Consider the following 17936-nt stretch of genomic DNA (forward strand, 5'->3'; position numbering starts at 1 on the left):
CGATGTGAAGAGAAAGCTCCAGAGGATGAATATCACACATTTACGTTGGAAATAAATGTCCTTTAATTTGACATTGTCATGCAAATGATGTTGAAATTTTTGAGTGTTTTGTTGATGTTGGTTTCTAAATGTTTTTTGACACTCGGCCCCAAAGATTAAAACCTTCTACGCCTCACAGGCTGCAACAATTCACACATTATCAACTATCTTTCTGACTAAACTAAGATAAAAAGTGAAAAACTGCCTGATTCCTGCATCATGAATGTAAATCTTTTTGGTTTTTATGACAGTAAACTGAATATATTTGGGTTTGACATTTTATAAACCAAAACAATGTATTACTGGAGAAAATGAGAGATTAATGGACAAAGAAAATGTGTTTTCCAACATATATGGCTGAATTACTCCAACATTACAAGATACATACAATTTTAATTCAATTTTATTTATATAATGCCAATTACAGGTCAAATTGTCTCAAGATGCTTTATTTTTATATTTTTTTGTCATATTTAAAATATGACAAAGTAAGAAAATTTAAACCTCTTGACTAATCCAATTATTTAGTTTATAAGAGACTAATTGACAATTCAAACTTTCTCCACTAAAACTAATAAACATGAGGTCAAATAGAAGGAACAGTTTTAAATACTGCAGTCCCACGACGACAAGAATAAAGTTTCTCAACAAAAACTAAATCTGCTGGTGGATTCCATGAAATTCCTAATAAAGGATAATAAAGTGTGATACTAAAGATTTGTGGTGCTAAAAATCTCCAAGTAAAGATATCAAGTTGAACATTGGATGGAGGTTGATAAAAGTTGATCTCCCTTCATTTCTGTGGAGCGACTCCATGGATTTCATGGATGGTGGTTAAAGACCTGCTCTTCTAGTGGTCCTTCTTCTAGTCGCTGTGAAAAGTCAGTCCATCCTGGCCGACTTCAACACCTCTTCATGACAACTTGTTCTGCCTCCGACCTGGTGGAAACTCAAGAAACTCGGGAAAACCCGTGGAGACTCGAAGAACTCGTCGAGACTCGAAGAACTCGTCGGGCGGGGGAAGATGTGGTGGGCGGTGGGGGAGGTGGGGGAGTAGAGGGGGGAAGGCCGCCACCCACATCCCCGCCTACTCTCCGCCCTGACTCCACCCTGGCTCCGCCCGTGTAGTCACTTGGAAACTACGATGACAAAGGGACGACGAAATTATGTCTTTTTATCTGATCTGTAGCTCAGTGAGTTAAGGATTTGCCTATGGAGCTGCAGGTCGCTGGTTCAAGACCAGACACTTCTTAAATTTTCTCAAATCCTGACAAAGACAAAGAAAGAAAAAGGCCGGTGGTGGGTCTCGAACCTACGACCCTCCGCTTCGTAGTCCTTCTTTTATCCCCCTGAGCTACTCGCTCAGATACTAATTCTTCTTTTTTTTGCGCATTTATCATCTATTTTTTGGCGTGTTCGAGTTTTTTTTTAACTCGAGTCTCGACTCGACCGTTTTTCTCAGGAGGCTGGACTTCAGCCTTTGTGCTGGAGGGTGGAACCCTCAATTCCAAGACTTTCCAAAGCCTCCAGACCTCCCGAGTCCTCAGGACCTGAGCTTTCACACAGTCTGAGGGCTGAAATTTTCTAAGTTCCACAGTAGTTCTCTGTTAGATTGAACTTTCAGACAGTCCAAGGACTGAAATCTTGTAAGTTCCTGAGTAGTTCTCTGTTAGTTTGAACCTTTCCACAGTCTGAGGACTGAAAACCTAAAAGTTCTTGAGCAGTTCTCTGTTACTTTGAACCTTCAGACAGTCTGAGGACTGAAGTTTTACAAGTTTCTCAGTACTTCTCTGTTAGTTTGAACTTTCTGGTTAATAGAAGCCTTAAAACTTGTGACCATGAGTCTTGATTTCACATTTAGACCATCCATCTGAGTTCTTCCCAGACCTTCACCTGTGGGTTTTTTAGAAATCCTCAACAAACTTTGATTCTTTTCACTGAACAGTAAAGTTGTGGAGATCAGAAGGTAACATTAGTTTGATCGATGCCTTCAACCTCTAGTAGACTTTATCTGGAAATCAGTTTTCTGAAATGAGTTCTTAGTAAATCTGTCCACAATCAAACCAAGAACATAGAAAGAGGAAATGTTTGAAGAAACAACTTGATGTTTTCATTTCAGACTAGAAAACACTTTAAGGTCTTTATCTGTTTTTGCTCTTTTGATCATTTTATTGTTTCTTCTGTTTAATTTGATCTTCTAAAGTTTAACTGGTGCCCTTTCAAAGGTTTTATCTTTAGTTTGATTCTTTTTAAATGTTTAGTTTTGCTCTTTTCTCACCTTTTATTCTGTTCTAATATCTGATCTGATTTCGAAATGTTTTGTCTTTTTACTGTTTAATTGTTGTTTTTTCAAATGTTTTATCGGCTTGTTTGAAAAATTTCCTTTTCTTTCCCAATGTTTAATTTTTCGATTAAATCTTTAAGGTTTTTCTTTTTAAATGTTTTACCACCTTTTAATGTTTAATTTTCTTATTTAATGCTTCATTGTATTTTCTGTTTAATTCCTTTTTAAAGTTTTATTGTCTTTAAGATTTAATTTTCTAATTAAACATTTAGTTTTTTAATTAAATGTTTTGACTTTTAAAGGTTTAATAATCTAATGAAATGTTTTGTATTTTTCTAAATGTGTAATATTCTTGTTTAATTGTATTTTTTAAATGTTTAATTATCTAAAATATTTCATCTTTAATGTTCAATATTTTTGTTTAAAAATTCTTGTTTAATTTCATAATTACATGCTTTGTATCTTCCGTTAAATTATCTAATTAAATATTTGGCTAATATAATTTAATTGTATTTAATATTTAATTTTCTTTTTAAAAGTTTTATTATATTAAATGTTTTTTTCCTTTGATTTGCTTTTTTTTTTACTGTAGTTTATTTCTTTAATCTTTTTTTTCTGTCAAGATTTTAACCCCAACCTTAAAAATGAAACAAACCCTTAAATCACAATGAAAATACTTCTGTTGTCACAATCACGAGTTAGTCAGTTATTCAGTTTATCAAGCTTTATTTGTTTAGCACCTTTCACACAGATTACAAAACTAAACAAGCAAAGAGAAAAAACTATGCTTAAAGTATGAGTAAAACTCAAAAACAAACAAAAAAACATCGTAATAAAATATGTTGTGTCCAGGGGATGGAGGGAGTTTATTGAAGTCTTCTTGGGCTCACATGGGAAATCATTTAAAATATAAACTTGATATTCAGTCTAAGGAAACTGCAGAGCAACAGAAGAACCAACAATATCTCCTGTTTTCTCCTTTAATGAGTCGATTCTTGTGCTTTCAGACCAAAGAACTACAGACTCTTCACAACCTGCTCAAACTCTTGGTACAGGACCTCACCACACGGGTCAAGAAGGTTTCCATCTCATTTCTACTCTGAAGCTCACCTTCTCCTGCTCAAACTGCTGACAAATGTTTCTGCTGCTCTAAAGTCTGGTCTCCAGAACTTCCTAAAAACTCTCAAAGTCTCTTCTGCTGCAGGTTGCTTTGTAGAACTGTTGCAGAAAACCTCACTAAACCACATGGAGGGGCCTCAAGATAGTCGTCCAAATGAAACCGTACAAAAACCAAACTAGCACAACCCAAACACTAAAGTCTCCTGCAGCCTACCAGAGAACCTCTGAGAACAGAGAATCAGGACAGGAACTCTTACCTTCTGGACAACCAACGTTGGTTCACAAACAGGAATACAGAATGTGTCTGACCAAAAACCTCTGAAGACTCACTACAGGCAAGATAAAGACACAACTCAGCTGGACCAAATCTACTCATCACTGCACACATTAGGACCATGTGCTAACTGTGGCTAAAGAACCACCTTTACCAAGACAACTATCCAGTACAAAGCCATAAAACACACCAAGAAACACATTAAAGATGATTTTACTGCTGGAAGCTGCAAGCCAACGTCTAAAGAACTAACTAAAGCAATAGAGCCAAACCCAGTTCAGTGGTGAAGAGAAGCAGAGGAAATGTTTGTCTGCAGCTAAATAAAGCAGGAAGACACTGAGCTGCTCAGGTGTTCCTGATAACACCAAGCAGCCACCTGGACAGCCAATAGGAACACAGCTTACTGGAAGTCCAGAGGGCTGGGTTAGTGAAGGAAATTTAAGGAAATTTAATTTAAAGTTGAAGCAGAAAGTTAACAAAGAAAGTTGAAAACTACCTTCTGATACCTGAAATCTCTGAGTTTTCACACAAAGAACACCTGAACATGTCAAACTGGTTCCATAGTAGAACCATCATTGTAAAAACATCATAGTATGGTGTGTTGCTCAAAAAACATTATGACCCGGCTGTCAGGGGACAAACATGTAAGAAACATGAGAACAGAGAGAACCCAACCAGTAGGTCACAGTTTATCATCCCCCAGTCATCTCCTGAAGTCCATATGGTGAGAGACATCAGTATCTGGTTGTTAATTTACCAGAGGATGCTTATAATCATGCTGATGTGGTCATAGACTCTAGAGTATTTCAGTGACTCAATAAATGCTTAAGTTGTTTAGTATTTTTAATGCCTTTTAGTTTTTAATAAACGTTTATATAATAGCCAATATGTAATCAATAAATGGCCTTTGCCTATCTAAAGAAAAACTCAGAACTCTGAAATGCTAACAGCAATACATTAACTGTTTTAAGAATTACATTTAAATGAAAAAAATGTCTGTAGAGAATTTCTTTGTCCAGTATTCTGCATTCAGTTGTTTATGTTTTTGCGGGATACAGTATTGCACACTGGTTGCTCATTACATTTTATTTCATTAGTATGGTTTCACTGTTTAAAATGATGGCACTTCTGTTCAGGCAGAACCTGTGATCATAAAACAATACAAAATTCTTAGTTTCGTGTTAATAAAGCACTTAAAGCTTTAAGTTTGGCTAAATGCTTTTTTCAAAATTAAATATATCACTCCTTAGGTGGTAGTGGCCCCAAGTTCAGTAAAGTTGGAAAGATATTCACAGAGTTGGACTTCCAGCATCAATAACTCATTAGATATAGGTTGTCAAAACATAAACGGTGCCTCTTTCCCATTGTTGCAAGGCAGACAATGTGCTACAAGCCCAGTTTTATCAAAAGTAGCTGTCTTTCAAGCTACAGGAATAACATTGGTGTCTATGGAGTGAACAGGGTCCGTCTGCAATTTGCAAAACCGCTGCAACAGTCAAGAGAGACAAATATTCAATAACTTCACTCTTATACATTGTAGTGTCACTAAAATCACTGCAGCCTTCAACTGGCTCCTGTTGACAAAGTGTTTTAACAGAAATGTAAATGCTGTAATTTGATTCTTTTAATGAACCATGTAACTTGAATGGATGTGATGCTGGTGTGACCACAGTGCACACGTCTGATGTTGCTCACAGTGGTCCAAGGGACGCTCAGGGAGTTTGTGTGTTTGCTCAGACTCATGAAACATTAGAGGGAACATTGGACCCGACCAAAGATTTCATTTCATGAATGTCAAGACTCTACATGTTGCATCAGGAGCTGGAGCTGTTTGCCTTTCTGCCTCACTTGGAATGATCAGACACTTTCAAAGCCAGAACAGTGTTTTTCAAGTTATGGACAAACACTACAAGGCTAAGCTTTTAAAATTCAAAACCACATTAAACTTACCATTATGAGACTCGTTGACTAACAGTAATGACAGAAAAGAAAAGGTTACACAGGTTTTTAGTGATGAAAGGCTGTAAAGAGATTTTAGTGATGTAGTTTAAAATATTTTGGAAAGTCTAATAAGAGGTGATCCCGCAGTGCAAAACTACTTTAAAGCATCTGTAATCAATATTTATAGGAAACAATGAATTGCAGGACTTGCACGTAAAATGGGTCACTCATAGCAAAGAACCCGCAAAGAACAAATCTAGTAACTCTGCAGTGTTCTTGGGTCTTTCAGCTCATTTGGGTTTTCCAAACTGAAGCTGTTTGCTTTTATTACACTAATCGGTGTTGTTTTAGCTGCAGCAGGCAGATGTTGTCAGTACAAAAGCCCTAAAAACCCAGTGTACACAAACAAACATATGCCCAGGACCAAACAGCAGACAAACAAAAGTTAACGGCTACGAGGAAAGGCTCGACTAATATTTCCCAGAAGGTCAGAATGCAAAACCCCAAACGAATGACCATGTTGCTCTGTATCTGCTGTAGGTGTAAAAACTAGTACGTCATCGATAGCAGGTGACCAACAAAATCTGTTACTGCAATTTCATGTCTTCACAGGGACATGGGTGTCTTCATCTGTCCTGTGCATTCATATATTTGTATTTAAATAAGGACTCTCTGATTCTGGAGAAAGACTTAGGTTAGCTAGTAGCCAGCGAGTAAGCATAGTCAGATAATTAGCTTGTGACACATTTACCTTATCTTTCTCCTTGTCCTGCACAAGAGCTTAAATGTGCACAGGACATTCTGGAATAGTGTTGTGTAGATTGGCTGAGCCACTTTGTCTCCCATCTACAGAGACAGAGGTGTCTACCAACAACACATACTTTTCAATGCACACAGACAACAGATAATTAACGGACCTTGAAGAGATATTCTCTGAATTTGACAGAAAGTGTATTTGAATAGAATCTCATACTCCACCTTTAATGGAGAGGAGAATATCTCTCCATCAACTCCTCCCTTGATGCACAGAAATGGAAGGAATGTCTACTGACTTATTTGGATTCAGCAGCTCCAAAGAAGCATATGACTCATTCAGAGTACTAAAACAAGAAATGCTTATTTGCTGTATTTACAGAGCAAACAAGCAGGCAAATTTCAAATTCCTCATTTCATTATTCTTATGTACATATACAGTGTGGTCAGAAAGCACAAATAAGTGCTTTGAATTTCAATCTAAGGCTCCTGCAGGTACACTTCTTGCAAAAACCGCTTTGTTTTCTAATGTTATCTGGAAACTACTTCTAGCCTCTAAACTTGACACTAGTCCATCAATTCCTTTTATACTGAAATATCAAGGCTGGGATGGAAGTACTTTACCTGCCAGAGCTCCAGCAAACAGCATCTTGGCTGGCCCTATCCTTCCGTCCTCCTCAGTGAGGTAAGCCTTGGTGTGGGCGTAGCAAGGGAAGTAGATAGCTGAGAAGGGGATGTCCCGCAGAAAACAAGCCTTGGAGCCCTGAAAAGCGAGTCAGAGGGAATAGAGACACTTTAAGTCACAATACTGGATTAAAAGTTGAGCATTCAGCAAGAGAAAACAAAGAGCAGTCTAAACAAAAAGGGGAGCAAAGGAAGAGTGATGGGGCTCAGGAGATTCAAACCTTGATTTCTGACTGGAGTCTGTAAAGACAGATTGTTACTTCTTAGCCACAAAATGAAACTCTGTATTCAAGCATCAACTGATGTCACTGCCAATAAAACTGCTTCCAAAAGACTCCTGGAACTCTTGAGGCAAAATGAAATATTGACCACAACATGACAGATAAATCATGTCTCTCCATATGCAGACAGTCTGTGTCCTCAGCAGCAGGTGAGGGGGGCGGCTCCGACAGCAAAGCTATCAAATAAAAAAGAGGGAAAAGCAAAGAAAGACAGACTGGCTGACGAAGATGGCTTCTTGTCTGCCACTGTAAACAACACTATATCATCAAGCCTATAGAGTTCCCTGCTGTATTTCAAACCTGTTGGCCCACTGCCACCTTTTTGACACAGCAACTACAATCAACAGAAGGCGTTTAAAGAGCTGGGCAGAGTCTCCATGTTTTGGACAGACTTCATTTAACTCCTTTGGGATAATCCTTTGGTTCCTTCACACACACACACACACACACACACACACACACACACACACACATACACAGACACACACACTGAGGATTGGCAGATACCTAGGCTATCTCTTTCCCTCTCTTTCCTCTGGCACTTCTTGTCTGCCTGTCTCTCCTGGCTGGGGCCCGAGCGGCTGCTGAAAGCTTGGAGATTCTATCGAGGCAGGACAGACAAGAAGTGTCACAGGGACTGGAACTAGAAGCTTTAATATCAGGGTAATGCTGTTGAGTTGGGTAACACACTGGCAGAGCTGAGGCAGAGAGCAGCACATGTATATATATATATATATAAATCTCGATAAATCCTTATTTAAACAAAACTCAAATCTGCAATGTTCAGCATAACTAAACGTACATGCAGCCATTTTTAGAAACATGAAACATCTCTGGGTCCCTACAGTGACAGCTTTCCCCCACTAATGAATGGTGGCGCTAGAGTGTCAGCCACCCTACCGAACGGTAGCTCCAGCAGAGGGTGAGCGTCAGGATAATTACCCTGACAAAGGCAGCTCTGTGCCTGGGTGCAGCCCCTCCGGAGCCAGCCCGTCTGGGGCTTGCAGGCTGGAGCTCGTCTCCTCCCCACCTCCCCTCCACCACCGCCGCTACTGCTTTCTCAATGCACTTTGTCTCCTCTCTATGCACCAGGAGACGAAGGGAATCAAGTATGTGCATGAGCATGGACACATTCACCTCCATGCATATTGGCAACGTAGTGTTCAGCAGTATGTCTACAGACAGGTGAATGGAGACGGTAGCTATGTGGACAAACACTCCAACACAGTCATAAATCACCAGGAGTGAGCACACAAACACAGCAACAGGTTGGCAGGTAGATCGAGACAAGAGGAGACTCCTCACTCTTTTACAGCCTTGTTAAGTGAACCGAAAAGTTTTACATCCAAGTTGTCTGTGCTGACAGGTGGTCACATCAGCAGACCAAGGGACACTCAAACGTGGAAAAACTGGGCCCTCTTAACACCTGGCATTACATGCAACTTGGCTAATCCAATCACAGGTTCACAGCCCAAAGTACTGGTGTGAATGCACCCAAGATGCACAGAGATCAGATCTGGAGATGGTCTGGGTCGCGTATGGTTGCATTCTTTTAGCACTGTGTCCTGAACCACAGTGAGAGACCTCTGACGTATTCTGTGTAAGCGGTACTTGCTACATGCCAACAGTGTCATAATAAAGTGCAATAACAGGTGAGAACAACAGGCAAAATGGTGATTTCTTCTTCTTTTCAGTTTTTACCGCCAATTTAAAACGACAATACATTTGATTTTGCAAACAGAAGTGATGTATGCGTTTATTTCCATTTAGAAGGGGAAGCAAACTCCAATCACATGTGGTCCCTGGATACTCATGTGGAGACAAAGTGCAAGCATAAGCCTAAGGCCTACGAGTGGAAGGCTCTATCGGCTCTGAAAAATTGTTTGCTACCTAGAAATATGACAACAAACATTCAGCCACACACAAAAAACTTCAATCATCTTAAACAAGATGTAAAACACAACTAATTAATGTAACCACAGGTATTAGATTGACATTTTCACAGTTGATTGTGTTTACAGTTGAGGCAGAATCTCTCCTGCCAAGCTCCATTGGGACTTCTTTATGTAATTCAATTAAACATGCTCCATTTCACCCTGAGGGCTAATGACTTTGCCAGGCCAGTTAAGCTGCTAATGTCGGCACCTTCACTTACGCAGACCAATGTTTGAGGAACAGAATATATTCTTTGATACACAACTATGTTGCTATATTAGCTCCAAATATGACTGTAATCTTTCATGCTTGCTTTACAATGTGTTGGGCACACAATATCACACTAACCTAATATGTTCAAACAGTGCACTGTAATTTTTAGCCCTGTGCCAATGAAAAATACCAATTATGGCAATTAAGGTTAAATACAGCTTTTAGCATAAATTGTGCCTTTTCTCATTCTCAAGCAGACCACATGGAATTGTTGATTTGAATGATAGCTGATGTGGGGAAAGGTAATATGTATAATTGTACAACGGTTAATAGAAAAATTACATATGGCTTATAGTCGTAACAGTTGTGGGAAATAACGGATTTTGTGAAGGTGTGAGGCCAGTGAAAATATAAAAACATCAACATGGACCTTTGCCAGCTAATAGTGGCAACAAATCTAGTTTACATTTAGAGTTATGGTGCTGGGTTTCTGCCAAGAGTCTTCCCTTAATTTAAATAAACTAACATTGAAATCCTGAATACAGCTATATCAGCTTTTCAAGCGTTATATCATCAGAAAACCAACATATTTTATACTTCAACTGTTAAATTGTAATGATATCATTTTTTAAAAACTGCTTAAAGTTAATTTCTACAGTCTCTGCAGAGGTGTCACCTGATTATACAAAAGTGAACATGGTAAGAGAGAATCAACTACATGCTCAGTTAGTTGAGCTGAAACAAATGAAGAAGTAGGGTTTTATGAAGTAGAATGGCATGAAACCAGGAGGCTGCTATGTTGTCATAGCTCTCATCAACACACTGTTTAAATTTCCCCTCATAAGCTATGATAAGATTTTACATAGTAGAACAAACAACAGGAACAACTCTGTAGGATCTGACACTGATGGACCTGAGTTGTAGTAGTCACAAGAAAAATACATTTAAATTTTTTATGGGGTGAATTGTGCCATTCTGGTCTCCAATCCCATGTTCACATGAGGAAAACAGCATAAATTATCAGAGAGGACAAAGAATCGTGTTACAAAACTGAGTTTTTGGTTATATCATCACTGACTACTTTGTACTTGGACTTTTACTTTGTACGACACTTGCACTAATTTGTGCAAACTATTCCCTCATGCACCTTTTGACTATGAAATCTTTCAAAAAACATCTGTCATAAGTATTAAACTGTAAAATTCAACACTAATTTCTTGTGCATGTGTGGCATAAAGGAATGATTTGTGGCAAAGAAACAAGGTCAGACAGCCAGTGGGTATAAAAAACAGTACAACAGCTCCACATCAGCGCTACGATGCTAAATGCATCTTACATTACTAATACATGAGCATTTAGTGTCCAGTTGCACTGTGTGCACCGATCCACACATGCACCTCTGACCCTAACAGTGATTCCCACCTTGTAAAGCCCAAAGAAGCCGAGATCCTTGATGACGGACAGAGCGCTGACCCTCGGCCCCGTGGTGATCTCTCCTGCCACCTGCAGACGGATCTTTACGATCTCCAGAGGGTTTGTGAAGATTACCTGTGATCCTCCAGCCTGGAGGAACACAAAGAATTAAACACATTAAAATCTAGACATCGATCTGTTTGAAAATGTCTGGTAGCACCTATTCTTGAATGAATGTAGAAATACGACACATATTCCATCACCCCAGAACTTTTTCACAGCAACATTTTGGATGGGAAAATAATACAGTGGAAGTTCAAACAACATGACTTTCTTCCAGCTACTTAAGATAATAAATTCTACTTCATCGAGTTTTCACATTTTCAGTTTTTGTTGATGTCAAAAAGGTAATGATTCTTTGTATTCTACGTATTACTAAAGTCATCGTGGGTGATGTACTGGAATGCATTACACCTAAAAGTGTTTTAACTAGTCAAACTCTGTGATGAATCACACTGTTTTGTGTCAATGAAATTCATTTTTAAGTTACAAATTCAGATATTTTTGAATCATAAATGCCCAATAATCAATGGACTCAGAGGGTTTCGAAAAGCAGTTCAAAATGACAACGCAATTCGACATCAATAAAATCAGTGCTCGGGTTTTAGAGGGTTAAACACTTACTTTAATTGCCGCAAATACAACTCCATTTGAACACTAACTGTGTCAGTGTTTAATATGAGAATTTGAGTGCTGCCCGAGATCCACTTAAGAGTGTTCATTTCAATATAACACACTGAATTAGAAAAAAACATTATGATACAATCAACAGACAAAGTATTATCATTATCTTGCTTGCGCACGATGGCAGCAAGTGATGTAATTTAACAATGTTGCAGCCTCAGCAACCAAGCTTCAAAACAAACCTGTAGAGAGGAGGACAACATGAGAGAATACCAGGAAATCCAGCTGATGCAGTCGACTCTGTCAGCTGTTTGTCTTCATCACACAGACCCTGCGGGGACTCTGACTTCTCTTTTACTCTCTAACCTCTCGCTTCACATCATCCTCCAAACCTGTACTTGTGAGGGGAGTAACAATACTGCAGCAAGTTCAGACTGGTTTCTTTGCCTTTTTCTGGTCAGCAGGGCTTTTAAGTATAAGAGGTAGCTGCTGTGATGGAGTTGCAGCAAGACAAATGGTTAACTGTGGCTAGTCGGGGAACATGACAGCATTTCCAGCAAGCTGAGAAATGTATACACACTTTGAAGATTTATATTTGGAAAGCTGGCTTTTTTTGACTTGTATTTTGCATTTTCCTTTCATTGTTTCTTGAACTCTGGTTCTCTGAATGTCTTCCAAAGTATTATCTCTCCCCATTTCTTGCTTTGACCTCGTCTCTCTCATCCTCTCTAGTATCGTCTGTTTCTCGCTACTGTTGCCAGTGGTTACAGTAGCTACACGCAAAAGGGCGGCACATCGCAATTAGATAGCAATCGGTTGCCATGGCACCATTGCTGTCTTAAATAGGCCTGGTCTGTTTGTTGTTGTTTCTCTGCCTTTCTCCCTCTCCTTCATTTGCTTCCTTATGAATGATGGATTGTGCTTGTCGCCTCTTGCCTTACGGGAAGGCATCAAGCTTCAATCTGCAACATGGGCAGCTTTTTTGCAAAAAAGTCCCTCAGATTTAAGTGTTACCATATATTGCCTAACAGAAGAGAGGGAGGAGGGAGAGACAGAGATTATAATCGTCTCATTGAAGGTGTGTGCAGCCACTTTTTAAATAACACAGAGTGTAGTGGGCTACAGCTTCCCTTCCAGACACAGCAAGAGGCAGTGAATAGTAAGAGGGCTGCTGCTGCTGCAAAGCTGTTTCATCTCACAGCTAACTCTTTATGACTTGTTTTATGGAAATAACCTAGTTGATTACATGCTGGCTAATAGCGCAAGCATTAAGAGGCTATTGGCCCCGGCCCCGAGCAGTGTTGGCTGCATCAATTGGATTCTAATGAGACTGGAGATGGAGGAGATGGAGATGTTGTTTACCCAAGATGAGTAAACAACAACACTGTTCAGTGAGATGAGCTGACAATTAGACCTAACAACGTGAGATAAAAAGACTGACAGTGCTGGAGTTTTTCCACGTACACCATCCTGTATTCCTACGTATCTGTGGAAAACAACTTGAAAACTTCAACGCAGGACAGAGAGGGAGAGACAAACAGAAAATAGACAATCAGGGAAATAAACAGAAAGAGCTAATGAGAGAGAGAGAAAGAAACAGAGAGAGGAGCAGTCAAAACAAGAGAAATGAGGGAAGGTCGAGATTGAGGCAGAGAGGTTGAGGGTTGTGATTATGGAGTGACAGCGTCGGCGGTTCTCTGATGATTACAAGGCAAGGTGATCCTTGGAAACCTGGGACGTCAGCACCTTATGCACGCATCGCAGCCCCTGGCTATGTGTGTGTCCTGCAAAAAGAGCTTTGTAAAGTTTGGGGATACCTGTGGCCGCCCCAACACAAATACACGCAGGCCAAACATTCACTTAAGGTCATACAGGAGATCAACCATCCACCAGTAACAGCAACATTATAATTTGTGGCTTGATGTGCGTGTGTTAGATTCACCGATAATGTTTTCATTATTCACATCAGGCCTGAAAAAACTATATTCACAATGAATCTGAACAAAGTGTTACTATGCTTTGACTCACAGTCGTAACTCCACTCCCCGTCTCAAGCAACGGCCCAGTAAGTATTTTGTGTAACTTAAGTCCTGACATGCAGGCCAGCAACTGCCAGATAAGCATCCAGCCAGCTCAGTAAACGGTGCATGCCATTCTTACCAAATAATCATTAGAAACTGGCAACCCACACTGGAGCTTAATGGTGCTGAGCCACAGGTTTAGAGAGGGAAAGATGGGAGGAGGGAATGGGAGGAGGAGAGGAAAGAGTGGGTGAGGCGAGGAGAGGAGTATATTTAAGAGATAAGAAAAGCAAGAAATGAGCAGAAGGGCGTAGAAAAGGGTAAAGCAAAACAGCATTTTACAGGAGATAAAGATGCTGTTTTGAGATATGCGAAGTTTACTTCACTAAAAGCGAACACATAACACTTCTATTCCCGTGTTCCCTCTTTCTTTCTTCCTCTCTTGCTTTTTCCTTTCTTTTGCTTTATAGACTGTGGATCTGAGGCTGACACTGTGGTCCAAACCAACACTTTCACAGCTACCAAATGATATAAACAGATTTCATGTGCTGTGGCTGGAGCCTCGCTAAAACAGGGTTCAGGAGGGTTTGACGTGAGTGCGTGTATGTGTGTAAGATAAAGTGGCAGGCAGAGTGCAGTGCCAGCACTAACACCGGGGCCTCAGCCAGGATGAAAGGAGCTGTCATGACGGCTCACGGAGGAAAAGAGGAAAAATCCATCCATCCGCACTCCTCTCCTCTACATTTATCCTCTCCTCCCTCTCTTTCTCTCTCTCTCTGTCTATTATGGTTCTGCTTTTGAATCCATATGGGATGTATAAAAAAGGCAACTGCTATATTTCACACCCAGCACAGTGCAGAACATTTCTTGACTATATTTGCCGCTGTGTTGTCGCTGTGCTCTTTCCGTTCTTCCCTTTCACAGAACAAAATCACTGTCCCAAAATTTAAGTTACAGCAAATGTACTGCGCTCTAACAGTTCTTCAACATATTCCCAGAACTAATAAGGTCAATTGAATGTGCCTGAGTGGAGCTAAACCCATAATGACTTGTGTATCCTGAAATACTTTGCTTTAGTGATCAGCATCAAAAGAGGGTTGAGTGAAAGAACTTCTTTCATTTGCTCAGGCTAAGGCTGCCAGCCTTGGAGGACTCACTCGCTCTGTGTGTGTGTGTGTGTGTGTGTGTGTGTGTGTGTGTGTGTGTGTGTGTGTGTGTGTGTGCGCATATGTATGTGTATGTGTGTTAAGGGGTAAACTGTGACAGCTCAGTGATCAAAACCTATGATGGGAGGGAGCAGGTAACAGACTGGTTGGAGGGGGGCTCAGGTAGCAGCTGCTGTCAATCTATGTCTCCTCCCTGAAAGTGTGTGTGTGTGTGCGCGCACCTGTATGCTCTTTGGTTTGTTACACGTGCGCACATAAGCGTGCACGGTGTGTGTGTTTGCTCTTTCATGTGTGATCTCTACAAGTTCCATCAACAAACAGCGATTCCTGGCCTCCAAACAAGTCCATGTCTGTCTGCTCAGCTGTCACAGGGGCAGCACTCAGAAAACAGGTCAGCATAGTTAAGAGATGCATGCTGTCGTAATACTGTACACACTGCTAGGGTGCTGCACAGCATCATTTCAACACAGTGCACTTTGAAGAGTCTGGATGAGGAAAAAGGAGACAGAGGGACCGTACACTGAAGTATGTAATGTTGACTGTGAACTGAATCTGACCAAGAAACTGAGCAGAATTTCTATTTAATGGACTGGTGTGATCGTTAGATATGATTAGACATCGTCATAGTTCGTGTCCAGGGGGGCTTTCTTGGACACCAGGGGTCACGCAGTCTACTAGAATTGGACACTTGATGGGTGTACAACTAAGCAGGCTACATCCTCCTCACACAAACACTGTTAGCTTTCATTCATGGGCTGTCTGCTCCAAGAATTCACCAAAATGGCAATCTGGAAGACTTCTTTTACAATATGAAAATAGTTTACAAAAGTTTCTTGGGAGTTTCCAGAAGTGGCAAGTCTTGCTAGATGACCCTGATTTGCGCAAAGTAACCAAGACCTCTGCTTTTTGTAAACGAGGAGCGGGCAACATAATGCCTCATCTCTCAAAATGCGACAAGATGCAACTAGAATACATTGCATGGCTGCTCAAGTCGACAATGAATGTGTACTGTGGACATGTCAGATCCTGTCGACATGCATCATCAGTGGCATCAGAATTCATAAACAGAATAAACCAAACAGTAAATCGTGTTGCATGGAAAATAGTGATCTCCCTGTCTCAGCGCTAGAGCATGGTCTGACTGCACCTCATTATCATTATGTTATCAAGGAAACAAATACTCTTTGAACAAGTCACAACTGTCTTGAGCAGAGCTAAGTCCAAGATACAGTGACGGTGCCCCTGCAACATTTGCACATGGGAAGGGGAACACTGTCATTAAAAGAGCGATTCCATCGAAAGAATCAAGCAGGCCTGTCTTATTGTATGGTCCAGCTTTCAGCAAGTAGGTTGCTACTTGGAGGTTTTTGAAAAGCTTTTCATCACATAAAAAAATCTGTCAGTTTTATTGTGAAAAATATGATATTGCACAAAGCGATATTGACTGAATTGAATTTAACACTTGGTTAAAATTGGAAATCTTTAATTTTAAGATACAATAATAAGGATAAAATAGAAACACAAATGGATTTCTTTTTACCATTATCTAATTTTATCTGATCATGATATTTTCTTACAGAAGGTCTTAGCTTATAATATGTATTGTTGTGTTTTTCGGGTTCATGGAATATAAACAGTTCACCCAAATTCTCACCACATTGTCACCACTGACCTTACTCTCCACTGTATCTGCAAACAAGCTCATGACTTGAAACTTACACATCCACCAGCCAGGATCTCAGCAGCCAGAGGGACAGTACCATCTTTCTGTCTGGTCTTTCCTCGCACAAAGTCATTCACCTGGAGACACAAAAGTTATGATGTTAAAGGTACTATAGCAGATCAGAAAATCAATATAAAGGTTTGTATATGACCTAAATGAGTTGGAAATCAATTTCATAAATTCTAATGCTACTTCTTAATACTGACAATGTGTTTGTTGATTTAACTCACAGCTGGAGTTTATAAAATAACATCTGTGGTATTAACAAGAACACACAGCAATAATCAGCAGATACTGACATATGTTGCAATGACAACAGTAATGCTGATGGTGCGCGTCACTGAGTGCACCACAAATATAATATGCTGTAAATGCTTTTAATCAAGATATCTGACTGACAGTTAACAGATGCAATTATTCATTTGTCTATCTTTATGTTGTGTAGTATCAGATTATATAAAATCCACCCACGAGATCAAAGTGCCGGAAGACCCTTCTGGATCTGTGTCTATGTGAATGCACATGCGTGTATCTGCACGCTTTCTAACACAGCGACTTACTGTGAGCTTTATGGCTTTCTCGGGCGCCACACCCAGTAGCTGTGGTACCAGACCTATCATTAGGAAACGACAAGATGATTAGAAAAAAAGAGCACTGTGGTACCCCTACTCTCACACACACATATATACATATACATATACCACTTCCACACACTCCACATCAAGTGTGGCTTCCCGCTGCATGCGTCTGACCGTGCAAGATCCCCCAGACACTAATGAAATCTATTGATGTGGAGTGTGGGGACATCAGAGTAGCAACAAGAGAGAGAGGAAGAAAGGGTAAAGAGAGGATGAAGTGAGCGAAACTGCTTCCCAGAATAGGAAAAAAGGGCAGAGTATAAAATAAACCAACCAAAAGTTTACGCAGACCTCAATTACAACCCAGAGACGGATAAAAATAAACAAAATAATCACAACAGAGCACAATGAAACTTGGCCCCCTTACCCAGCCCCAAAGCAGGAAACACACACTTGATGATTTCTTCAAAGCAACAAACACAGTCAATAATCCACAGCAGTCTGTGCGTAGTGAGGCCACACAATCGCTCACAATCATATACTCCATTTGGAACTTGGCAAATGGACCTCCTTGGACTTCATAAAAAAGCAAAAAATAATCACTTTTGAAGGTTTTTTTTCCTCCAAAAGCTTACATGCTTTCATCAACAAAGGACAAATGTGAATACATACAAAAGGGCACATGAAAATACTCTAAATTAATTTTCGCAAAACCATCCACGTAAGAAAAAGATGCTCCTGTTTTTTCTTGTGCCATTTGGTTCATGACAGATCTCGGCATCATACAACAAAAGCAATTGTGTACCACTAATTCCACATTCTTGCCGC

General features: G+C 40.0%; 1 protein-coding gene across 1 annotated transcript in view; it reads right to left on the reverse strand.

Annotated features, from left to right (window-relative positions):
- The window catches only part of LOC111583716 (electrogenic aspartate/glutamate antiporter SLC25A13, mitochondrial), a 57445-nt gene that overhangs the window by 9491 nt on the left and 30018 nt on the right, over positions 1 to 17936 (reverse strand). Inside the window, exons 12-15 of the mRNA XM_023292924.3 lie at positions 17091 to 17143; positions 16527 to 16607; positions 10946 to 11086; positions 7035 to 7173 (exon numbers count right to left, since the gene is read on the reverse strand). Coding sequence (XP_023148692.2) covers positions 7035 to 7173; positions 10946 to 11086; positions 16527 to 16607; positions 17091 to 17143 — 414 coding nt within the window. The remainder of the gene's footprint in view (positions 1 to 7034; positions 7174 to 10945; positions 11087 to 16526; positions 16608 to 17090; positions 17144 to 17936) is intronic.

Source organism: Amphiprion ocellaris, chromosome 15, assembly GCF_022539595.1.
Source record: "Amphiprion ocellaris isolate individual 3 ecotype Okinawa chromosome 15, ASM2253959v1, whole genome shotgun sequence".
NCBI classification, from domain to species: Eukaryota; Metazoa; Chordata; class Actinopteri; family Pomacentridae; genus Amphiprion; species Amphiprion ocellaris.